At 45.1% G+C, this 26,691-nt stretch overlaps 1 protein-coding gene across 1 annotated transcript; it reads left to right on the top strand.

The window, feature by feature from the left end:
- Window positions 1–1,659: 1,659 nt before the first annotated feature.
- LOC125433630 (P2Y purinoceptor 1-like) lies at window positions 1,660–4,141 on the top strand. The gene has a single exon (XM_048498312.1). The coding sequence runs from the start codon at window positions 1,779–1,781 to the stop codon at window positions 2,868–2,870; it is 1,092 nt and encodes a 363-aa protein (XP_048354269.1). The 5' UTR covers window positions 1,660–1,778; the 3' UTR covers window positions 2,871–4,141.
- Window positions 4,142–26,691: the final 22,550 nt, after the last annotated feature.

Genomic DNA, 26,691 nt, shown 5'->3' with positions numbered 1-26,691 from the left:
GTACCTTCCCCCACCAGGCAGAACCAAAGTTGTGTTCTTAACCTCACTGTAATGGTTTGTTATTTTAGCAAAATCTCATTCTCCCCACACAATACAGGTGTTAACTGGCTGAGCATGACTTGTGAATGGCTTCTGTGTTTTTCCTGCTTAGATTTGAATTTTGCAGTATTTCCTGTTTCACTCTGCACTTCTTTGCCCTCTTCTCACACTCCGACTTTCCTTTAGCCAGTTTAGGATGGGATGGCACAGTTTAGTAGCTAAGTAGGGTCTGTCACCCTGAGTACTTGGAAGGGAGGCCACCAAAGAGGACCACAGTTACTGAATGGAAGAAGACCACACAGCAAAGGTCCTCTGCTCCTGACTTGACTGGAACACCCTGTGGATCGGATTGCCAGGGGTTGGTAGCGACCCTACGGCACAGTCTTCCCCTTCCACACATGCTGAACAACAATGCACTTTCAATGTATCATTGAAGGCTTTCACAGCCGGAATCACTAGGGTGTTGTGAGTTTTCCAGGTTGGATGGCCGTGTTCCAGTAGCATTTTCTCCTGAAGATCCTCTGAAGATGCCAGCCACAGATGCAGGTGAAACGTCAGGAGAAAATGCTACTGGAACATGGCCATACAACCTGGAAAACCCACAACACTTTAATGCACTTTCAATCTACTTTCCACGCACATTGACAATTGCCATGTGTGTAACAGACTTCCCTCTGTGATACACCTCTGAAGATGCCAGCCACAGATGCAGGCGAAACGTTAGGAACAAGATCCACCAGACCACGGCCACGCAGCTCAGAAAACCCACCACAACCACTTTGACAACTGTTTGCCAGGGAACTGGGCAAACATTTCACACAGTGAAATCCAACTGCAAAGAGCGTTGCAACAAGGGCATCATTTGGCATGAAGGCTCCACTCAGCCCCTCTGGTCCCGCAAAAGCGAGACTGGTGCTTGGGAAGAAACGCGTTCAGCCTTCCAGGTGGGATATGGTGGCCCCGAGAGCCCTCTTGAGGGGTGCAGCTTCGCCAAGACCAGGGACGGCAGCAGGCAGCGGGTCTCTTCCAGGGTCAACTCAGGGGCGCCGCCGGAGCGATGCCTGCCCGGCTCCCCTCCGCCGCCTCTCCCGCACGCCCGCCCGCCCGCCGCGCCAGGTGACCCCCGCCTGCCCGGGCCGTGTCTTTTGGCGGGCCGCCTTTCCCTTTCGATCTCGGGCCCCTCCCCGCCCCGTCGGGTCCCGCCTCGTCCCGCCCGCCCTGCCCTGAAGTCCGGACGCGCCGCAGCCCCGCCGCAGTCGGGCAGCCGCTTCCACCGACCGGTTCTGGCAGCTGATGTAGACCCGCACGTCGGAAGGCGGCGGGTTCGAGCCCGGGAGGAGCCACGTCTCCAAAGCGCCGGAGAGGAGGGAGAGCTGGAAGCTGCGAGCGAAAGAAGACTCGACGCCTCGGCCGTGGGGTGCACTTTACGACTTTTTGCCCTTCCCTTCGAGGAACTGTCCTCTGCTAACCCCGTCGAGGAAACCCTCCCCCAGATCTCCCCTTTCCGGCTGTAGTCGGGCTCTCAGGCCCTTCCGGTGCTTCTGTCCAGGTGCTGACCGGCCGCCCTTCAGCGCCCGCCGGTGCTGCCTCCTTTGCTACATCTTCCTTTGGCAATCTTGAGTCCCCCACTCTTGGAGCTCCCTGCGCTGTAGCTACTCCTTTCCCTGATTGCACAGCCCAGGAGGATCCCCTTCGTCAGATCTCCGGATTCCCTTTCTCCTGTCCACCTCACCTCAATCATGGACCTCAAAGGGGGAACGGTGCCCGCTGGTGGGCCAGCCAACGCCAGCCTGAGCAGGGGCACAGACATCGAGATTGTGTGTCCCGTGAACACGGGTTTCACCGAGTGGTTCCTGCCCTCTGTTTACTTGGTTGTCACCCTGCTGGGACTTCTAGGGAACGGGCTGGGCTTGTGGAACTTGTGTGCAAGTTCTCGGAAGGGCAGCTGGAGCACCCTCAGCGTGCTGATGTGCAACCTCAGCATGGCCGACTTGTTTTATGTGATCACGTTGCCCTTCTTGGTGTCCTACTATCTCCAGGGCCGTCTGTGGCTCTTTGGCAAAGAGTGGTGCCGGCTGACTCGGGCGCTCTTTCACCTCAACCTTTATGCCAGCATTGGCTTCCTGACCTGCATCAGTGTGCATCGTTACCTGGGCATTGTGTACCCACTGAGGATGCTGGGTAGATGTCAGACGCTCAGCCCTGCTTTCTTGCTCAGCACCTTGGTCTGGGGATGGGTCATCTTTCAGATCTCTCCTGACTTCATCTTCAGCAAAATGGATCAGACGGGCATGCGGTGTCATGACACGACGGGTCACGAGAACTTGAAAGACTACGTGCCCTATATTGTGGCCATAACTGTGACAGGATTTGTCATCCCGTTCCTCATCATCATTGGATGCTACTGCCATGTGGTCGTGGTCCTTCGGAGGAATGCCAACGTGGATCCCAACCTCAAGCGGAGGAGCATAAAAGTGGCAATTTTGGTGATGGTGCTTTTCTCTGTATGCTTCCTACCCTATCACATCTTCAGGAACCTTAACTTACTGTCTCGCAGGTGGCAACTCCAGGGATCTTGTACCCAGACCTTAAAAAACATCTATATCGCTTACCAAGTGACTCGAGGCTTGGCCAGCATAAACAGTTGCCTCAACCCTCTACTGTACCTGATGGCCAATGAGGACCTTGTGACACGGCTAAAGACCTTCTGCCATAGGGTCATACAGGTCCTGAGGTCACTTTTGCAAAGTCGAGCCCACCGCTCCTCGGACCCGAAGAAACTAAGCATTATGCTCGATGAAGAATGTGAGGAAGCATCTGATGATGTCTGAGCTGATTACAAACTTGGCATAGCTGAACTTTCCTCTTTTGTGGTACCTCTTTTCTCTGAAGGTGCTCCAACATTAGCCTTTAAGCAAACAAGGTGGTATGATAGCGGCGAATACTTTGTCTCGTTCCTCTGTTGACCCCAATAAGTTTTTGCAGGGTTTGAAGCACAGTAAAGACCCTGAACAATGGCACGGTAGCATGTGCATGTCAATACTGCACCGATGCACTGCCAAGGAAGGTTTGCCAAAAGGTATACAATGTGTGGTTATGCTTTGTGGCCCTTTCTTCACTTGTCTGTTTCATTTATTGTTTGTAGCCTGACAGCTGTTTGTTCATTGTGACAGCTGTTTTGTGCAACTGGTCTGCATCAGTTCCACAAAAGCATCCCAACTGTGCGGAGGGTTGCTTGTGGCATATGTATACACCTGTGTGCAATACCAATTCTTTGACATTTAGGCTTGCTCAGAATCTTCTTTTTCTAGACACCCTCTGATTATCTGAGAAAATGGCCATCTCTCTGTTCTGGAGACTGCACATTAAGGTCATTCAAATTAGCAGCTTGCACAAATTCAGAACTTATAGCTGTTCAATATCTTGCCATAAAGAGCTGATTCTACAGACCCTCGTTTACTGTTACCTAATGAGTACAGATGGAAACAGAGATGCTTACAGATTTATTTCAGGTTTATTGGTTGCCACTTGCCTAGATTTCCTTGGCAAGCAAGAAGAATTGCTTCCCAGCAAGTAATCCATGAGAGCGCATGGATTGCAGGAAATGGCTGGGACTAGTAACTTGAACAGACTTACCTAAAAAGCTCTTTTCTGGTGAGTCAAAATGTGCCAGTCGTATTATCTGAAATGAGTGCATTGTTTAATGAAGTTCAGCATCAGTTGAGAAAAATGCATTCTACTATGTTACAATTGTTGGGAAAAGATAGCTTGTAGTGGGTGTTATTTGCACATTTATAAAACTCTCTGTGGGTGCTTATGATCAGATTTTGAAATGCCTTTTTAAAAAAGATAGCCATAGCATAGATAGCCATGAAGGATTTGTTCTTGTTTGGTTTTATATCATCCCTGGTTATCTGAGAGATCTGGGGTTGATTTGACAGAAAGAATGGTTATCAGGAACCTGCAAGCAGTTTGAGTTCTAATGCCAAGTTGCCCCATCAGGAAAGCACCAGTCTCTGAGCCATGAGGCTGCCTTCCACAGTAAATCACCCATTTCTGGGCCATCCCGCAAGAACATGTAATCTGTTGCATAAATATTGTAAAGTGTCATTTGTACATTAACCATTGAATCTAACGGTTTAACAACAATCTAATAGTTGTGTGTTGTTTTTATTTTCATTTGTTTAATCACAAGTATTTTTGCCTCAGAAAGTGCCAAAATTAGTGGGTTTTTTCCCCCCATTTCTTGATTTTATTTGTATACTTTTCTCCCCAAGGAGGTTGGGGAGGGTAATCCATAAAGATAGTACAAGGTAAGCCCCATAACACCCCTGTGAAGAACGTATGAGATAACAGGTTGCATGCACATGTACATATGAAGCTACTTTATTCTGAATCAAACCCTTGATCCATCAATATTATCTTCACAGGTGGGTGGCGGCTCTCCTGGGTGTCAAGTAGACATCTTTCACATCACCTCCTACTTGATCTTCTTATCTGAAGATGCCACTGATAAAACCTGAGACCTTCTACATGCCAAGCAGATGCTCTGCCACTGAGCAGAGGTGTATCTAGGGAAAATATAGCCTGGTGCAAACTCTGAGTTTTCCACCACCACCACGCCCCCCCCTTAAGTTTGGGCAGCTGCCCCCCCCCCCACCCCATGACCAAACGACATTTTTTTGCACCAGGTCTTGAAGTCAGTGTATAGACCCGGGGGGGAGGGGTGTGGGGGCAATTTTCCACCCCCACGTGACTAAATGGCCAGGGACATTTGACTCCATATGTCCCCCTGGGCAGTATGCCTCTGCCACTGAGCCATGTCCCTGATCTTGTCAATCATTTCTGATGCTGTAAAGTCCTGCAGCAGACACCTGATTCTTCCCTTGCACCATTCCCAGAAGACACATTGGGTAGGGGCATTTTGGGCTGCAGCAGGATCGAGGGAGGTGAAGTAGTTGTCCTCTGGTGTCAGAATTCTTTCATCTGCAGAGAGATTCAGGAGGAACCAAGCCAATTACCAGCCCGAGATTACCTAGTAAAAAACACCACCCTTGTGAGCAATCATGTCAGAACAGATAAAGTAACAACTTGTACTGCAGTGGCTGGAAGAAGATGGAAGCCTCTGAGCTACATCCAGCTCATCCTTGGACAGACAGAAAGGTCAGTTTATTTTTTCAGCTATTTTAGGAATGTGGGCTGTTTGCGAATGTGAAGGCATGTAGTTGCTTTCAGCTGACAGCGGCCTAGTCACAAAACCCTTAGCACTTCACACATTAATCAGTTAGGGGAGTATTTATTGGTGTTATGCACGCAAAGCCTTTTTTAGTCCATTCGCTGTATTTGATATCTAGCAAATGGAAACATTCCATTTTCAGATCAATGATTTCAAAATCCTGATCCACCTTCCTTCTTTGTGACGGAGCCAGACTGGCTGCCTTGGGAGTAATGCACAGGTAACGTGTAAATAATAAAATTTCAATGCAATTTTATGTGACATTTTGAGGCCTGTTCGATTTTATGTCAGTCAATATCACTGGGGCCTGCGGCACATTGTATTTAGCACACCGTATGCTGTAACTGATACGTTGATGACCCTTGTCCTCTGAGTTTTATTGATGTCTGATTCATTTGCAGCCTGGCCAAGTGACTTAAGTTGCAGGGGGTAGAAAGCACACCTGCACAATGAACACACTGTTATATATTACAACGGATGATTACTGGGATAGATGCTTGGCCCCTGTCATTGGGATCACTCAGGGATATGAACTGTACTTCTCCCCTGCTTGTAAGTATTGTTTGCAACAGACATAGAGAAAATATCTCTTTAATAGAGGCTCATGGGGATGTCATTTACTCAGGGAAGCCATTTACTCAGACATTCCAGTTACCAGCTTCCCCTTTTCCACATGTTAAGCCTCCGTTAGAGGTGCAAGACATTTTTTTTCTCCAGACTTGCTGGCAACCCCATGTAAAGAAATCCCTGGCTATCAACTCTGGGTACAGGGTGGGTATGCCGGAGACGACGGTCAGGTCCCTTGACAATGTAAAGCCTGTTTTGCAGAAGCTGAACTCATGGTTTATAATCTGATTTAAGAAAAACAAAACATAATTCCTGTTAATCTAAGAGCCAAACTCCAGGTTAAATAGAAGAACCTTGTTCTTTTTAATGAAAAGCAGTTGTAGTGTTGGGACTGGGCCAGGCACCAACTGGATCAGAGCAGGGCAAACAGCTACTTCATGCAGGGAGAAAGATTTAGGAGAGAAATGATGCAGCAGGGAGGGGAAATGATGATTTAGGAGGGGAAATGATGCAGTCAATGTGGTATGGTGGTTAAGAGCAGGTGGATTCTAATCTGGAGAACCAAGTTTGATTCCCACTCCTCCACCTGAGTGGAGAGGCTTATCTGGTGAATCAGATGTGTTTCCGCACTCCTACATTACTGCTGGGTGACCTTGGGCTAGTTTACAGAAGGGAAAAGAACCTGTCTGGCTCTAGTGTCTGGTAACCTTGGACTAGTCACAGTTCTGCAGAACTCTCTCAGCCCCACCTACCTCACAAGGTGTCAGTTGTGGGAAGAGGAAGGGAAAGGAGCTTGTAAGCCACCTTGATTCTCCTAAGAGGAGAGAAAGGTGGGGTTTAAATCCAAATTTCTTCTTCTTCTTCAACATCCTTTCCCCAACAAAAAGGGCTCTGCTCAAACTAGCACGCTCTCACTAGCGCTCTTCATGCTAAAAGTAAACAGAAAATCGAGTTGTAATTAAGTGTACTCCCCTGAAGAAAAAGAGTTGGGTTTTCTACCCCATTTTTCTCCAGGTTTAAGATGTCTCAAAGCAGCGTACCATCCTCTCCCCATATGAAGGAATTCAAAGATTTTGGGTTTGAGTTCCAGCAGAGTCACAGATAAGATGTTGAGGGGCTGTGGCTCAATGGAAGAGCATCTGCTTTGCATGCCCAAGGTTTCAGGTTCAATCTTTGGCATCTTCAGTTTGGAAGGACCTGGCAGTAGGTGATGTGAAATACCTGTCTGAGACCCTGGAGATCCATAGTCTGAGTATATGATACTGACCTTGATGGGCCAGTGGTCTGAGTCAATATAAGGTAGCTTTGTGAGTCTTCAAATAACTAATTCCATTTAGGGAGGTATACCTATTTGAGGAGGGGTTTGTGGATCTATGGAAAAGCACATGGTTAGAATGCAGAAGGTCCCAGGTTCTATCCCCACCATCTCCAATTAAAGATAATGAAAATGATGTGAAAGACGTCTGCCTGAGACCATGGCAAGCTGCACTACCCTGTGTGGATAATAAAGATTTGGACAAAAGCCCTGATTCAGTTGAGTTCATGAATCCTTGAGTTCATGAGTTACACTATTCTGATGCCATTGGCTTAGAATCATAAAGTTGGAAGAGACCACAAAAACTACCGAGTTGAACCCTGCAGGAACACACAATCTAAGCACCCCTGACATCCAGCATCTGTTTAAAAACTTCCAAAGAAGGAGACTCCACAACACTCCAAGGCAGTGTATTCCACTGACAAAGAGCCCTTACCCAGAGGCGTAGCTGGGCCAGAGTGCGCCCGGTGCACACTCTGTATTCCCCCCCTCCACGGCACCCTGCCCCCCTGCCCCCCCACCCCCACACTTACCCTACTTCAGCCTGGAAAAGTGGCCTGTTCCTTTCAGGCTGAAAATGGCTTGGTGAGAACTACACTTCCCATGAGACCTTGGGACTCACAAGGTTTCCTGGGAAATGTAGTTCCAGCCAGGTCGTTTGCCACCTGAAGGAAACAGACTGCTTTTCCAGCCTGCACTGTTTTAATAAGGTAAGTGTGGGGGTGTGGGGGGCGTGGTGGGGGGAGTGGGGTGCCGCAGGGGGGAGAGTGGGGGGCGATTTTCTGCTCCCCAGGCATGCGCCTGGTGCAACACAGAGACACCAGTCCCCTGGTAGCTCCGCCTCTGCCCTTACTGTCAATAAGTTCTTTCTAATGTTTAGGTGGAATTTATTTTCCTGTACTTTGAAACCATTACTCCTTGTCATGGTCTCTGGAGCAGTAGAAAACAAACTTGCTCCAGCTTCATGGTTATCATGTCATCCCTTCATGGTTATCATGTCACCCCTTAACCTTCTCTTGTCTAGACGAAACATGCCTAGCCCCTAAGCTGCTCCTAATGTTCCAGCTTGTCAATATTCTCCTTGAATTGTGGTGTGCAGAACTGAATGCAGTATTCCAGGTGAGGTCTGTCTAATGCAGAACACAGTGATACTACTATGTCCCTTGATCTAGAAACTATATTTCTATTAATGCAGTCCAGAATTTCATTGACTTTCTTGGCTGCTGCATCACACTGCTGACTCGTGTTCAGTCTGTGATCTCTAAGATTCCCAAATCTCTTTCAGATTTCATTTTTTCTGCCCTAAGTGTAGTATCTTACACAGACCAATGGACCTAGGGCATAACTGAGCATTTATTACCCTGCTCTTGAACCTGACTCACTACTGTGCTGCCCTTGACTTTTTATGTCTACTTGCCCTTGTGAGCACTAACCCGCGGTTGCCTTTTTTCCACAGAACCTAGCTTTTCCCCAGTAAAACTGTACCTAAGTTTGCTTCAATTTAATTCTTTTCAAAAACATGTTCCTGACTTTCTAGCCTAATAGTTGACAATGTTTTCTAACTACGTTCTATAATGGAAGTAGGGGATTCTTTTTAAAAACCTCAATTAATTTTTTCCCCAAGCCTACAGGCTAATCTCTAGTCTTTCTGAAAATTTGACTTCAGTTTTTTTTAAAGACAAAAGCTTACTCTGAATCCTATTTGTTAGTGTGCAGCAGTTTTTCACTGGGTTGTAGATCATGACTCAGTTTCTTGCAAAATGGAATACAAGCTATCTATCATGTCTCTTTAGGACTCTGTGTGGGAGGGAATTGGTGATACTTTCTCAGATGAGCTTGTTGATAGACATTTATCAGGTAGGTTTTGGTCTATGGAATAATTACTGCAGAATGTCAATTATGACAAAACTGTTCTTCTTGGATTAGATAAATATTTGTCTAGTACTGACTCCCATTTCCCACAGTCACCAATCAATACAGTATTTCCTGAAAGCCCACAAGCAAGAAGTGAAAACAATAAACTTCAGTATCTTTTCTCTCCACTAGAAAACCTCAAACATCTCTCCTCATTGAGGCGACCATGTAGATTTATTACTCTTTACTGAACTTAAACAGCTGTAAAACATCCTTTTATAAAGCTGAAGTCACCTAGACCTAGGTACAGTATTCCCAGCGTGACTATACCACAGACATATACAAAGGCATTGCAATATTGGCTGTTCTGTTTACAAGTCCTGTTGAATACTGTCAGACTATGAGTCTGGGAACACATGCAAGTTTACCCAGATATGTTTACTCAGATTTGTTTTAAGACTCGTGACTGAATTACAATGTTATTTTTTTTAAGAAACAGGGAATTTTTTGTTTAGAGCTGATCAAGACATCATAAATGGATCATGGCTAGCTAAATGTGTCTGTAATCACTTCTCATAATGCTTGAAGGGAAGTTTGCATAGACTAATGGCCTGGCAAACTAAATTATGCAGACTTCTATGGACCAATCCCTAGGTGGCATCCACAGGTGCAAACGAGGGCTGATGTGTTGTTCCTTCCCCCATCTAGCTGCTAGGCACTTAAGGGTTAAAAAATTGGTGATGGCAATGACTAATTGAAGGAGAGGAAGAGAGGGAGGTTTGTACTGCTATTCCACTCCCTCTTCCTTGAAAGTGGACATCAGTCATCATATTATCTGATCAGATGAACATCTCCATTGCGCTTATGGAAATGATTCAGTGTTTTCCACCTTGATGACCCTGAACTGGGTGGCATAGAAATGTTCTAAGCAAATACATGAAAGTAAAGTTTCTCACTGAATATCAGAGAACACAACATCAGCTAAATGTGCAAAACATCTGGTTGATTTAATCTCTGCTGAAACCTCAGAAGCTGGTCCAATTTCTTTGGGCCACCTCTTATTCTTAAGTAAAAAAATGACATTTACAAATTTGTTAAGATAAAGAATGTTTATCATCTATGCCAACTGCCTGTTGATATGAGATTTCAACCAGTGGTGGAATTCAAATAATTTAACAACTGGTTGTTTACAAGCAACATTTTAAGAACCGGTTCTGCCGAAGTGGTGCGAACCGGCTGAATCCCACCACTGACTTCAATCCATAAATATGATTCTTTTTTTTAAAAAAAATATTTTTATTGCTCAATTTCAAGAATACAAGAGGAGGAAGTTTCAAATATACAGGTATAGCATAGTTAATGAGAAAAAAATTGGTACAATAATTATACTATACATTAAGTCAATTTCGTTTGTGGGTATTATCAGAAAGAAAAAAAGAGTTCATGTGTGTTTATCACATTTGTCGTAGTTGATTACCCACCACATCACTTCCCTTCTTCCCCTCTTCCCCTCCCACAACCCCCCCTCCCACCTTCCCCGGCTTGCACTCCGACTGACTCGTGTGTAGTGAGCCTTGAATTATTGTCCTCTATAACTACATACTTAAAAAACATCTGTTTTGTTCAAAAACAAAACTATATCTTAGGAAAAACTAATATATGTTTAAAAAAGGAAAGAAAGAAGGATTTTCCCCCTAAGAAATGTATTTCTAATTGTTATAAAAATCTTTCTATATCTTATTTTTATTTATTTGTTTGTTTGTTTGTTTGTTTGTTTGTTTGTTTGTTTGTTTGTTTGTTTGTTCCACTTATATACCGCCCTCCCCCGAGGGGCTCAGGGCAGTTTACAACATTAATACAAACAAGTGGAAGGATAAAATACAATATTAAATATTAAATATTAAAATGCAGCGCTTAAGTTCTTAACCATTTAAAATACAGATGGCGTATGACCATTTAAACTCCTCTGAGAGGGGAAACAGCAGGTCCAAGCTGTTAACGGGCATAATCAGCAGCCGGCCTCCCCAAAGGCCCGGCGGAATAGCTCAGTCTTACAGGCCCTGCAGAACTCATTTAGGTCCCGCAGGGCCCGGACAGCTATACAACATTATAAGTAGTTGAAACAAAGTCTGACCACGGCTGCCATATCTGCTGGTAATTTTCTGACGACCTGTTATTTAATTGAAAGGAGAGTCTGTCCATTTTGTATAGTTGCTCCATCTTGCAGATCCATTCGTCTATCTTTGGGATCACAGCTGATTTCCAATGCCTCACTAGAACAATTCGGGTTATAATAAATATGATTCTGATCAAATGGACACAACAAGAATCTGCCTGACCATCAGTCTATCATGGTCAATATTCTCTACTCAGACTGACTCAGGGTCTCAAGTCAAGGCCTTTTACATCACCTACTGTCTGGTCCTTTCTAACTGATGCCAGGGATAGATCACAGAACGTTCTGCAGGCAAAGCAGAGGCTCTTCCACTGAACCACATCCCCCACTAGGCAAGATGGTAAGTCTGCAACATGTAGACAACAGACTCAAATAAGTTATCTCCACCCACAACTGTGTTGTCTAAACTGCATGATCATCTGGCCCTGAATCTCATCTGCCATTGGCTGCTCTCCGTGTCCTTATCTCCTTTTATTTTTACAGTTCCAGCAAGCAGCAAAATCAGTTCATTTACTGAGCTCGCAATAAACCCTCAGATGTGGGTCATGGGCCAGTGTGTTATATGTTGCTCAGACCTGCTTTAAATGTATAGAGTGTGGTGCAGCTGTTAGATTAGGAGTGGCAACACCTGGATTTACATCTGTACTCTGCAATGAAGGCTTGATAGCACGCCTCTGGTCTCTCTTAGCCTTAAGTACTTTTCAGGAATGTTGTGAGGATGAAATGTTGAAGGGCTGAACAATATATGCAGATTCCTTTGGAGAAAGGCTGGGATTAAAATATACTAAATGATTAAGTATGTACTGTGTAGTTATATATAGCCACAGGCAGGGAGAACAGGATATTAACTCTATTAGAATAACATATACTGGATGTCTAATGATTGAAAAAAATGTGATGAAATGTTGTCATTGTTGGAATAAGCGACTTCTGCATGCCTGGACACTGGGGGGTGCTATATATCTCACTCTAACTGTGATGTTGCCTCTCTTGTTTGCCCTCCTTGTCTGGGCCAGGAGACCGCCCACTAACTTCCTTTCTTCCCCATGCTAGCTTCACTTCTGCTCTAGCCTTTGAACCGAGTGCACGGTCAATGGCAGCCTGCTCAGTGGGGCCTTTCCCACTGCAGCATCCACTCACTTCCACACACGTGATGGCGCGTTAGTTGTGCCCACTTGTCATAGGGAAAGTAATCTCTTTAGATAGGGTTCTTTCTATCTACCTTTTCTTGGAACAAAGTTGTGAACTGAAGATGATTGAATAAATGTAAGTTTTACCTTTTACATTTATGTCTCTGGAGAACTTTCTATAAACTGCAGTCACACACACTACTGGGCATATCCATGACTCTAAACGAAATCTAACAGTCATAACCCCCCCCCCCCCATTTAATCCAGTCTGTAGCTTTCTGTTCATTCTGTGCGACTATCAGTACATAACACTTCCACTTCCAGAACGATCAAGTTTGAAGAAGAGTTTGGATTTATACCCTGCCTTTCTCTCCTGTAAGGAATGTCAAAGCGGCTTACAAAACCTTTTCCCTTCCTCTCCCCACAACAGACCTTTTCTGTGATAGGTGGGTTTGAGAGAGTTCTGAGAGAACGGTGACTGGCCCAAGGTCACCCAACAGGCTTCATGTGTAGGAGTAAGGGAACAAATCCGATTCACAAGATAAGAGTCCGCAGCTCATTTGGAGGAGTGGGGAATCAAATCTGGTTCTCCCAGATTAGAGTTTACTGCTCTTAACCACTACACCATGGTGGCCTTCTCCCTCAGAAATAATTATGCATACCTATGTGGCAGTAAGCCCCATTGAGCTTGACTGAGTTTACTTCTGATAGCTGAATTATTTGATTTGATTTTTTCCTTTCCTTTCTCCAAGGGCTTAGGATGGTGTTTACTATTTATTTTATTAAATTTTTATCCTGACTTTATTCATGATTCAAGATGGCTCACAATAATATTTTTTAAAATTCAGTCAAAACCAAAAAAAAAAACAGCACACCCCAGATTTATCCTCCCACCCCCCGCTTCAAAAGATCCCTCCCATTCAACTCCCCTCAGAACCCCTGGCAAAAAGGTCTTACAATGACCCCTGAATATTTCCAAGGATGGAGCCACCCATATCTTCAGGGGCCCTCCCACTGTTTTAGCTTAACTACAACCCTACTAGTTAGACCCAGCTTTGTAAGATCAACTGGGCTCAATAAGCTTCATTACTGAGTGGGAACTGGAAATTGGATATCAACAGTTCTCTTTTCCCTTGAAGTTCCTGATTCTTCAGTATTTTTTTTTTAGTTCTCCAAGTGTTTTACTCCCTTTAGGAGTCCATTTGATGCCACAGAAAATTAAATCTAGTTTATTTCTCTGCTGATTTAAGCAGCAGCTTTTCACTGTTGATAAAATCAGGTGTGATATCAAGTGGACCACTAGAGGGAGGGAAACACATGTGGACATTTTGAAAAACATGGACGAAACAGGAACTTGGAGACAAGGAAAAAGAGAATGCAGAAGAGCACACAGTCTGACCAATATCCCACCCTGGCTCTTGTATACCTAATATTATTTTTAAAAGGAGCTACTTTCAGTGTGCTTTTCTTCCTTCGTCGTACTGAGAGGGCATCACCCCATCCGCACTATACATAACTGGCTGGCTGCCAGCCAAAGAAACACACCATGGAATGACCTCGTGTCAAAGTCACATGTTGTGCCGCATGTAATTAGGAAGGGCAACACAGGATCACCTGGGTGCTTTTTGGAACATTTGTTTTCACCCAAACACCTAGAGCATCTTCCCGAAAGCTATTTTTGGATGATAGCAGTGCCAGAATCTTGTAATTAAGTAGAATGGGGAAACAGTAACTATTTCTGATGACATTACAGATCTCTTTACTTGCTTGCTTGGATCAAGGACGTAGGTAAGGGGGGGGTTTTCCCTGGGTTCAGTTCCCCCATTACATGTTCGAAGCTCCGCCCCCCTGTTTGTGGGGGTTTTTTTAGTGTTTTTAATATTTTTTAGTGTTTTTTCAGTTTTTGGCCTGCAACACCAACATTTCAGGGATTTGTTGGAAGACTCTCCTGTTGATACCACCCAGTTTTGGTGAGGTTTGGTTCAGGGGGGCCAAAGTTATTGACTTCCAAAGGGGGTGCCCCCATCCCCCATTGTTTCTAATGGGAACTAATAGAAGATGGGGGTTACACTTTTGAGGGTCCATAACTTTGGACCTCCTGAACCAAACTTCACCAAACCTGGGTGGTATCATCAGGAGAGTCTCCTAAAGATACCCTGAAAGTTTGGTGCTGCTAGCTTAGCAATTGTACCCCTGACAGCAGGCACTCTCCAAATTTCCCCAGATTCGGCATGGATTTAAAGGGAGAATCTGAGGTCCCCAGTTTAAACATTGAAAGTGATGCTGTTTCAGGGTGGGGGAGAATCCACCCCAGAACAGCATCACTTTCTATGTTGTTTTAACTGGGGACCCCAGATTCTCCCTTTAAGGTGGATTGAAAAGGAAAATCTGGGCTCCTTAGTTTAAACACCACTGAAAGTGATGCTGTTTGGGAGTGGATTCCAGCATCACAGCGGCCGCCTGGAGGGTTTGTGTGCAAAACTCAGATTTTGCACGGGGCTTCATTTTTCCTAGCTACACCTATGCCTGGAGGGGAGGGCAGAAGGGACTGCTGGCTGCCGGGGCGGGATGGGGGGGGGGAAGGGGAGTCTGCTTTCTCTGGCCTTGAAGAGCTGCTTTTATAAGCACTGAGGCCAGGGGCAGAACTTGGGGAGGCATGGCCACACCCCCAGGGGCGGGTGGGGGCATGCCCCCCCAACCCACCCCATAAAAAATCTATACCTATGTCACTGTCTTGGATTAATTGCTTGACTTGCTGTCATCTCCAGCAGAACCTGAAGCTAATTTCACAAGGATCCAGAGAGGAAGATATCAAAAACAAAACAAAACAAAAACAATTAGATAGCACTGAAAAGCAGTGGAGGAAAGGTCTACTTGCAAGCACTAAAACAAATGATTAACTTGAGTGCAGATCCTTTCCAGGACCACATGTTGTTATGTAGCACAGAAGATCTTGCAATGTGCAATGTTCTCTTTCGTCCTAATTTGTCTTTCTTCATTTCAAACAACTCAAGAAATTCAGCACTTAAATGCTTCAGCTCGACAAGCGGGTTTGAAGGTTTGCAGAAAGTGTTTGATGATGGAGAAAAAAACCTCAGCTGTGCTTGCCAAACTAATTTTTAAAAATGATGTTATTTAGAAGTAGGGTGAAGCTTTATTACATCATCTGTGACTAGAGACAGACTGGCCATTGACCTACATGAAAGAAGCCAGGCCTTCTCTGTGCACGCTCATGATAACAAGAAACGAACATGTTGGAATGGACTTTCCCTGATGTTTTGATTTGTTTGAAACCGACAAGAAGAGCTAGCATGATGTAGTGGTTAAGAGCAGTGGACTCTGGAGAACTGGGTTGGATTCCCCACTCCTCCACATGAGCACAGACTCTTAGCTGCTGAACGGAATTTGTTTCCTTGTTCCTATATATGCAGCCTGTTGAGTGACCTTAGGCTACTCAAGTTCTCTGAGAACTTTTTCAGCCCCATCTATGTCACAAGGCATTTGTGGGGAGAGGAAGGAAAAAAGTTTGAGACTTCTTAAGGTTGAGACTCCTTAAGGTTGAAAAAAGGTTGAAAAAATCCAAACTCTTCTTCTTCTAAAGCTGCCTGGCTGTGTCTCCAGTAAGTCTGAGAGCTAAACTGTGTGTTATATTCATGAGGGAATATTCAGACATTCTAGGCTGGATCCAGCAGATTTTTATCTCAACCTTGCCCAGTTTTCCTCCTCAGTACAGCCCCCTCCCACATAGCTTCAAGCAGTGTAGCTCCCATGATCCTCAGTATGGCTTCTTGGGGACAAAGGAAGCCCATTTTTCTAGGGTTTGGGAACACTGGAGATTTTGGGGGTGGAGCCTGTGGAGTTTGGGAGGGGAGGGTCCTCAGCAAAGCATCCGTTTTCTCCAGGGGAATTGATTTCTGTAGTCTGAAGACCAGTTATAAATCCAGGAGATCTCCAGATCCCACCTAGCAGGTCACGACCAGAATGCCCAAAGGAGAAGTGGATTGGATCCAGCCTTCTTAGTGTAAACATAAGCAGGGTAGGTTTAGGAGCTTGGAAGACTGCTTAAGAACTGTGTTGTTGTTGAGGGCAGAGAATGTGTGAGGTTTCACTATGGGAGAATCACACGCAGTTTCCAGATCAGATTTACTGGGTGGCTATGAGCAAGTCATAGATTTCGGTTCCAGACATGACATTTAGTTTTTAAGTACTGCCAAACAGAATATTCAAGTTTATGAGAGAGGAACCAGAGCAGATACACAAAACAGTACATGCTAAACAAATACCTAGGGTTAGACTTTTCTTCCCTTTTGGGACATATTTTGTAAACAAATGCTGCTGTGGCATCCCAATGGTAAAAATGCAAACAAAACTCCAGAATATTTAAATAAAACATGGTACCCTTTGTGCTGCAGGCTTATACATAATTATATAAACAGAGAAAGGAGATAAACAAGATCTACAAGAAACTTGACAACTATGCCAAATGTACCACTAGTTTCTGGCTTATGAGAATCTTTGCTGCTCCAACTGAAAATGAAGTCATTGTTGAAGCATTTTGTTCTCAGTCACCTCACCCAGCAGGCAAGTGGTCGTTTCCATTAAGGCCAAGTTCCTATGGCTTTGCCATTAAAGGCAGTAAACAGGCCTTTTGACTCTTCTTATTCAAGGGCAGAAGCTTAGGTAGTGGTAAGGAGAGCTCTTCTGATTCATTCAGGCCCACTGGCTATTTCTAGATAGGGGTGGGGGACTAAAAAGTTGCTTTTGGAAGGACCCTCCATCACTCACACGCCCTCCACCTAACAGGAATTCCTGTTTCTCCCACACCTTTCACCTCAGGCCATTGCCTCTCCCTCTCACAACCTGCTCTCTTCCGTGATAAATTGTGACACTAATGCTAAACTGAAATCTGAAACTGACCATAGCCCTAGTCCTAGTCCTCGCCTCACAGCTCAAACTAACCTGAACCGGAGCCCAAGTTCCTTCCCTAGCCTTTACCCTAATCCTAACTTATGTTTTTGGAAAAAAATATTCAGTCATAAATTATCACCCAAAGCCTGACCCAAAACCTGACCCGAACCATAGCCCTAGTCCTAGTCCGTCTCCTAGAATGCAGTGTAACCCTAACCCGAATCTGAGCCCTTGCATAGCCTTAACCCTAAACCTAACTTACGTTTTTGGAAAAAATATTCAGTCATAAATTGTCACCCGAACCCAAACATGGACCATAGGGCTAGTCCTAGTCCGTGCCCTAGAACGCAATGTAACCCTGAATCCAATCCCCTGCCCTAGATTTAACCCTAACCCTAACCAATGTTTTGATTCAAATAATTTAACAACCGGTTCTCGTGGTGAGATTCAAATAATTAACAACTGGTTGTTTACAAGCGCCATCTTAACAACCAGTTCTGCCAAAGTGGTGCGAACCGGCTGAATCCCACCACTGGACGTATGGCATTATAGGCCCCTCCTTCTCAGCCTGTCTCTGCATTCTGAATCATTGCTAATATTCTGTGTTTCTTTAAGACTTCTGTAACCCTAGCATTAGTGTCTCCTATTGATTGCATTGATTAATACTTCATCAGCCACCTTGAGTCTCAGGGAGAAAGGTGGAGCATAAACATTGTAAAATTAAAAAGAAATAAATTCAATTAGCTGCAAAACAAAATAAAAGCAAGAACACGCACTAGCTAGAATTGGAAGGACATAGGAGGGGATGCTGTTGTAAAGAGCCTTTTTTATTTTTCAGGCAGGCTTTGCACAACTGAACAATTTTTGTTTACTTTATAAAGGCAGAAATGGGCTACTGGCAACCAAATCATAGCCATCTGTTCATAAGGACAGTTGACCTGGATATGTCAGAATAAGCACTCTGCTGGCAGATACAGGATGTGATTCCTGAAGGCTGCTAAGATGTTCAAAAGCAAGTAATCAGAGAGAAATATATTCAAGCCATTCCTGGTGTTTCTAGGGACACTGTTTCCTTTAAAAGATTCTCTGTGCTAATGCTCGGTCCACACTGCTAGAGGCCAGAAACTATACACGTCACTGAAATGAAATGGGACATACCTCATAGACTGGCACTCAGAAATGTTGTTGTGTACAAGAGGTATTTAACTTCAGAGGCTCATCAATTCACAATATAAATAATGAACACACTTGGGGCAGGGGTGAAGTATAGTAGAGGTCCTAAATTGCTGCCTGGCTGTGGTAAATTGGCTAAGAGAGAACTGATTGAACCCTGAAAAGACAGAGGTAATGTTGGTTGGGAAGTCAGAGATCTTGAAGGACACTATGCTCCCAACTTTTGAGTTCAGCTGACTCTTATTGACACAGTAGCAGCCCAATCTGGGGGAGGGGAGGGGGGAGAAGCGCTTCCTTGAAACGTTGGAGGCCTGCACCAATGCGTTTGCCCACCCCACCATCTACACCAGTGGCATCTACACCAGTGCGGAGGGCAACGAGGACAGTGGACAGGCATCGCACAGCTCTGTGGTGCCTGACCTGGAAGAGGCTGCCTCCCCAAGACCCATAGTGGCATAATGGAGGGTGCCAAGGGGACTGGAAGTGGGCTAGGGACTTTAGTTGGCTTCCACCTGGCTTTCGGCCCAGGAAGGCCACCCTCCCCAGCCACAGGTGGCGTAAGTCCATTTTGCCCATGACACTTTTCACTGGCTGTAGCACCCTCTGGATTGGACTGTTAAGAGCCTTGGGGTTATACTGGACCCAACATTATTGCTGGAGAAGCAAGTTAATGCAATTGCAAAAGAAGCAGGAAAAAAAGAAAAGAAAAGAGATTTCTTCCAACTCAGCCTAGCCTGTAAGGTGGTGATTTATCTTGACATGGCTGATCTGGCTACCTGGATCCAAACATGATGACATCCAAACTACACCGTTGTAATGCAATGTACAGTACAATCAGTTGGTGCAGAATGCTACCATTTGGCTATTATCAGGAGCTAGATGAAAAACATATTATTCTCATCCTGCAGGCATTTCACTGAATTCCCATCACTTTCTGGGCTCAATTGAAGGTATCACCTATCACATACCAAGTCCTTCATGGTCTTGGACCCTCATGTCTTTCCCCCCTCCCCAAAGCACCACCACAACAGCTTCGCTAATCTGAGCAAGGTCTTCTGAGGGTGCCAATCTGCAAACGGGCAAAAGCAGCAACTTCCTGTACACGAGCCCTTCTCTGGCATGGACTTCACCTTATCAAATGGCCTGCTTGAGGAGGTCAGGAATGTTCCCACTCTCCTGGTTTTCCGTAAACTACACAAAACCGAATTATTCAAAAGAGCTTTTCTATGTAGGCAATAGAATTGCACTTTGCTAAATGATTCACAAAGCTGATTAGATAAATGACTAAGGAATATGGCCTTTTTTGTCTTGTTTTTTTCATTTTATGTGTCATGTCAGTACTTGGGCTTTGCTTCCGTTCTGTTTTTAGGCTTCTGATTGGTTCTACAACCCCAGTCCTATTACACTGTGTACTGACTGTCCCATCTATCGATTGCATTCTCTCACTCTGTGTCATCTACCTTGAGTCTAAGTGAGCAAGGAGGTCTTCAAATGAAATAAAGTAAGCCTCAGGGAGCCCAGTCTGGGGGCGGGGGGAGTAAAGCATGTCCTGGAGGTGGTGCGAGTCTGCCCTGACACATTTGCCCACCCCGCCAGTGTAAGTGGCACCTACGCTGGCAGGGAGGGCAAAGACAGCGATGAGTGGGTGCTGCACAGTTCCACGGTACCTGACCCAGAAGAAGCTGCCCCTTCTCCCAGAGCCATGCTGGCATGACAGAGGATGCCAGGATGTCTGGGGGTAAGCTAGGGGCATTCCCGGGGTGGAGCTGACTTTAGTTGGCTTCCACTGGGGTTTTGGTCCAAGAAGGCACCCCCGCCCCAGCCACAGACTTATGGCACACAAAAGTGAGGTGCAAGTCTATTTTGCCCAGTGGGTGCTTTTCAAGTGGCTGGGGTTTTTTTGTGTGTGTTTTGCATGCCTTCCCACACCGCCAGAAAGTCCTTTGGACTGCTGCACCACCCTCCTTGGCCACAGCGCCCTCTGGACTGGGCTGTGATTTGTTGGAGATTGCTTTTTATTTGGGAAGTTTTTGTTAAAACAAAATTGTGCAAATGCATTTGGGCAAAACCCTGACCTGGATAACCCAGACTAGTCTGGTCCCATCCGATCTTGGAAGCTAAGCAGGTTGGCCCTATTAAGTACTTTCCTAGGAGACCACCATTAAAGTCCAGGGTTGTTATTCAGAGACAGGCAATGGCAAGCCACCTTTGAATGTCTCTTGCCTTGAAAACCCTATGGGGTTTTCATTAAGTCAGCTGACTTGATGGCAACCCCTGGAAAAAATCTGGGCTACAATTCTGACTGTACTGACTGTCCAGGGGCAGGGAAACAAGTGGATTTTATTTATGATCAAGCACATGCAATCACAGGACACTACATGCAGGAATAAATTCTAAATAGATTACAGTGCAATCCTAAACGGGTCTACTCAGAACCCTGCTCTATGCTACTTAGTGGAGCTTACTCTCTGGAAAATGCTCTGGTAATTTTCTTATGTATTAATTGAAATATTTATATCCCTCCTTTCCTTGTCGCTCATGGTGGCTTACAAATCACAAGCCATTTTGAACTATCCTAATTTTTAACCAACAGACTGAAACCCCAGATGACCTTCCTTGCACAAAAGATACATGTAATTTACACCCTGTTGAATGCCCCTGGTAAATAAAATGGTCTTGCAGAGCCTCCTGAAAGCTTCTAAAAATGCTGTTCCAAATATGTTAAGACCTAGACTGTAAAGGGCTTTACCAATTGGACTCAGAAACAATACGACAGCCTGTGTAGTCTTTTAAAACAGACAAGATATATTCCCAGAAATAAGTAGGCTGCCACATTCATTAAGGCAGAGTTAATAGAGGTATAGTTATGCACACCCCTCATGGTAGCAGCTTGATCTGTATGAAGAAATAAAACCTTTGAAAAAGTAACCAAGCCACCCAATTTAGCACTGAGGGTGGGAAATGTGAATAATTGTAGCACATTATCACTAAGCAGATGTGTTTCTTTTTATTGCCCAGACCTAGAATCATCAAACACACCCAATACATGAGCGATTTCAGCTGCCGTGGAAGAAACAGTGGTTTAATCAAAGATTAGCAATTGAGAATATGAACCGTAACAAAAACAGTGAATGCCTCATCAGTTACTGAATCTCCATGACTTAATAATTTCTCTGTGGCTCTTTTGACTGTTGTTGGCAAGACAAAGGACTTTACAACTGCGCAAATGATAAACAATCGGCCCAAGACATACAACATACGGCCTCCAGCTGAAACCTAGCACTAAAAAGACTCACCCACCCACTTCAGCAAACTTGGCTACACAATAAAGTCCTGAAGTCCTCGTTTGTTTAACCCATCTGGATCACTGTATACTCTGCGCTTCCTAGAGAGGCTTATAAATGTCATCATATTACAGACTCCCAACACTTGTACTTATGGGTTGTTTTAAAGACAAGTAGGGACTTGAGCTCACAACAAGATTTAATATCAGGCCTAAAAGGTTAAGTTAAATGGCACTGCCAGAAAATTTCATTTGGGGCTGTATTCCCTTACATGGGAATACAATCTTACAGGAGGCGGTCCTTTTCAGCGTGATGTTCTTCATACTTCCTGGGAAGTAACTCCAATTTAACACATTACGCCTAGGGATGCCAGCCTCCCCCTGAGATTTTGGGATCCCCCAGAATTATACCTTAGCTCCAGACTACAGAGATCAGTTCCCTGGAGAAAATGGATGCTTCGAAGGGTGGACTCTGACCCCACTGAGGACCCTGTCTTCTCCAGGCTCCACCCCCAAATCTCCAGGAGTCTCCCAACCTGGACCTGGCAACCCTCCCTTCCCCCCCCCCCACATTCATGGCCAGCGGTCAATGGGGACCTGTAAAGAGGGGAATGGAATGCTAAAGGTTAGAGCTACTGTAACCCCTCTGTTCAGAATGGGTTGACCCAGAAAGGGGTGGAGACTCAAAGCAGCAGAAGGCTGCAAAAACTGGTGAAGTTGGAGGAAGCAAGGCTACCAGGCTGGGATCTTGATTAAATTCTTTATAAGCTCTTAACACCTTGTTTAAGGTAACTGCAAAGTTGTTGGGAACTAGTGGGAAGGGAGTTGTTTATTTTTGCTATATTGTAAATGTTAGAATTTATTGTTTCAGGGCTTGCTATGTATGTAGTTGTTGGGAGTTCGTTTGGGGACCTTCATCATCTTGGATCCCATTCACCAAGCCTCTAAAGTCTTCATAAGCCAACCACCAGCAGGAAGAATTGGACTTGGCATTATCAGTAGATTGTAAATATAAGGACTTGAAATGCAACCTAAAAGGACTGTAAATTGTTAATGTTAATGTTAAAAGTGTTATTTATTAAGGAAGTAAACCATTTTGTTTTAAATTTAGTTCTTTGCAACTCCTTCCAAGTTCTGCCCCACAGAACCCACAGATAGAGGTTACACTACCACCTGTTGTTTTATCTTATCTCTGCTTGGCGCCTTTCCCAGACTGGTCTGGCTCAGCGTGTGAAAGGTCTGGGTAGGCTGGGCAAAAGTTCTCTTGAAGTCTGTCTGTAGTTTTGCTGATCAGTTCTCGCAAGGACTCTGAATGAATCTTGCCATTTTAATAAAGGTCTTTCTGTTTTCAAGAAGATTCTTTTGCATGGACTCAGTTTGTTACAGGACCTGACAACTTTAATTGGAACTTAGAAGCTGCAATGAAGCAATTGTAATTCTTAGGAAGGAACTTTTCCTTGTAAGCACTAGGTTTCTTGTGCAGGGAGGTTTTGTTTTTTTTTTAAGTGAGGGAACGTTCAGCCTCCCTTTCTACCCAAAAAGAGTCTCTTAAGCCGCAAATGTTAAAACAGCATTTAAAATAAAGTAACTATAAGCTAAGCAATTCATTAAAACTTATAAACGGACTAACACACATGACAACACAATAAGGGAAGAGAGACCTTAAAGAGTTTTTGGGATTTGCCAGTCAAAACAAAACAAAAAATGTCTTCGCTTGTTGTCAGAAGGGAGATAGACAAATCTTCCTGGTGAGGGAGTTGCAAAGTTTTGGCACCATGATTGAGAAGGCACCTTCTCAGGTTGACACCAATCTAGCCTCAGATGGTGGGGGCAGCTGAAGCAAGGCCTCCAGAGATGACTAGCGGGTGAGTTGGTGCATAAGGAAGAAGGCAGTCCTTATGCTATGTTGGCCCCATGTAGTATGAAGCTGCCTTACATGATTGGCCCAACTATCTTTGAACTGTCTACTGTGACTGGCTGTAGCTCTCCAGGGTCTCAGGCCAAGAAAAGCCTTCTTCAACATTTGCTACCTCAATCTGGTACCTTCTGCAACTCCGTTCTAAGAATGTGTGCGTGTAAAGTGCCATCAAATCACAGCTGACACAGAAGGGTTTTTAGGGAAGGAGACTTACAGAGATTTGCCATTGCCTTCCTCTGCATAGTGACCCTGGCATCCCTTAGTAGTCTCCCATCCAAATACTTACCAGGGGTGAACCTGCTTAGCCTTCTGAGATCTGATGAGATCAGGCTAGCCTGGGCCATCTTGGGAAGGGCACTTTCTAAGGACAGCTTGTGGAAAAGTTCAGGTCTGGGGCTGATTCTTTTTAGGGTTCCCCACCTCCAGAATTAGAACTGATCTCCAGATAACAGAGACCAGTTCCCGGGGGGGGGGGGGGGGATGGCTGCCTTGGATGGAGTGGCATTTATTTTGCTGAGGTCCTCCCCCTCCCCAAACTCTCCCCTCCCCAGGATCCACCCCCAAATCTGAAGGAGTTTCCCAACTGAGAGTTGGCAACTCTATTCTGTGTTCATCCATGGACTCATTTGGGTGACTATCCAGCAGATATAAATGCAGTGGCTGGAACCATTATTGATAATGTCTGTAACATTTTTTCAGTGTACAGTATGATTTACAGTTATTCTCAATGTTTTTAACTGGTGGCCTCCTCATCAAGGAATCTTGGGGATGCTTGTGTCAGTGCTGGGGGTTTGGTCTCCAGCTCCCCACCAAACCCATTCTCTCCAAATACAGTGCTGTTCCCTTACATTGGAACGTAAGCCATCTCTTCCTTAAAACAGGGTCACAAAATCCTTTAGGTTGGGAGAATAGGGCAGATGTTTCAGCAACTATAACAATACAAATTAAACGAGCAATTGCTGTGGGTGAGTTACTACCAGGATTTGAGAAACTAGGAAGGAACTGCAGAACAGCTGTTTACGAAATCCGCACAGCAATAGAAGCAGCGCAGAGCAGAAGGTTCCGGGCTTCGCCATTGCTTGCTGACTTGCGGCTGACGGCTTAGGGCACGTCAATGGATCCTGAGTTGAGTGCCAAGTTGCCAGCAATGATTATTGAGAGCTGGATAATGCCGTGTTCAAGAGATTAAATGGAAATGATGCTGGTTTCCTGTAGGAAGGAATGTGATATGGCCTATTTTAGCCTGCCAAATCTTTTATTACAGTTTATATTCTAACCCTGAGCTTATGGTTGAATTGGCCTTTTTTTTTTTTTGCAAATGTAATTATATTTCATGCGTCGTGGAATGACTTTAAGGATGGCTCCATTTTGCATCTCCGTTTTGCATTTTCTATCATAATTGTATTCTGTCAAGAAGTTCAGGGTGATTTAGATAGCACATATTATGTGACTCCAGCAGCCCAATCCACATGGGGGTGGGGGGGCAAATGTCCTTAAAGAGCCATGGAGGGCCATGCCAACACATTTGCTCCCTCCAGCACCCCTGCCAGCATAAGAACATAAGAACAGACCAGAGTCCATCTAGTTCAGTACTCTGCTACTCGCAGTGGCCCACCAGGTGCCTTTGGGAGCTCACCTGCAGGATGTGAAAACAATGGCCTTCTGCTGCTGCTGCTGCTCCTGAGCACCTGATCTGCTAAGGCATTTGCAATCTCAGATCAAGGAGGATCAAGATTGGTAGCCATAGGTCAACTTCTCCTCCATAAATCTGTCCAAGCCCCTTTTAAAGCTATCCAGGTTAGTGGCCATCACCACCTCCTGTGGCAGCATAAAGAACAACTGCATTAGCACCTGCCACTCCTCAGCTCCATGATGGTGCAGCCTAGAAGTTGGGGCTGTTGTAGAGCAATGCAGGCATTCGAATGGACACCATTGCAGAGGGATGGGTGTGGGGGACTGAGGAGTTCCTGCAGGTGTAGCCAACTTCAGTCAGCTTTCACATGGCGTTTAGGGCCCCAAACACCATGGCTCGGATCTTGGAGTTATGCCACCCAAAAGGAGGGCTTGCAGGCAGCAAAGCTTCCCCCCCCCCCTTCAGGCTGCCTCCCCGTACCTCAGACCATCAGTCTAGAGCAGGGGTAGGGAACCTGCGGCTTGAGAGCCGCATGCGGCTCTTCTGCCCTTGCACTGTGGCTCCACGAGCCGAGCCGCTGGCCCCATCCTTGCCCGCCCTGCAGGCAGCAGGGTGCGGGGCGGGAGCGCACTAACTGCCTCACCTGGTTGGCTGGGCCACACCGCGGAGCTTCCCCTCTCGCCGCCCGTTGGAGCAGAGGCGAAGTTTGCTTTCCCGGCGGCCGGTGAGGGCCGAGCGCCGGCTTTGCACTCGCTTGCTCCACCCTGCAGGCATCCGATGGCTTCTCCAGAATGAGCAAGAGTAAAGGTAAAAAAACCCAAATATATACAGTGTTATCTTTATTTTAAATGTCAAAAATTATTTGCGGCTCCAAGTGTTTTCTTTTCCCGTGGAAAACGGGTCCAAATGGCTCTTTGAGTGGTAAAGGTTCCCTACCCCTGGTCTAGAGAGATTAGTATTAAGGTTGCTGTCAACTTTCAAGTTTGTTCCTCTAGCTGTCTATTCGATATTTGTTTGATCTACAGCAGTTATCATTGAATGCTATTTAGTTCCATAGCATGGCACTCTTTAACTGCTCATCTCTGCATATTAAGCCTATATTAAAGGGGCAGGACATTTTTTTCCCTGGCCAGTTGGCAAACTTAATCTGCATTGTCCACTCTGACTGGCAGCAGTTCTTCAAGGTCTTGGGCTGAGAAATGTCTCTCACATTACTGATTACCACATCTTTTTAACAGGAGATAGTGGGAACTGAAGCTAGGATCTTCAGCATGCAAATCCACTACAGCTGGACAGGGCATTTTAGTCTACTTAAATCAGAAATTTAGTTAAGAAGGAATTTGCTGTTAGAGGCCAGGATTTGAATAGCAAGTATGTGGCACAAAAAACCTTCTATTTATAACTCCTTGGTTTTAAAAAAGCAGAGATTATTGCTGATTCAACAAAATTCACTGAACAC

The sequence above is a fragment of the Sphaerodactylus townsendi genome, linkage group LG05 (genome assembly GCF_021028975.2).
Source record: "Sphaerodactylus townsendi isolate TG3544 linkage group LG05, MPM_Stown_v2.3, whole genome shotgun sequence".
NCBI lineage: Eukaryota > Metazoa > Chordata > Lepidosauria > Squamata > Sphaerodactylidae > Sphaerodactylus > Sphaerodactylus townsendi.
The sequence above is the reverse complement of the archived record's forward strand: the minus strand, read 5'-3'. Positions and strand labels throughout refer to the sequence as shown.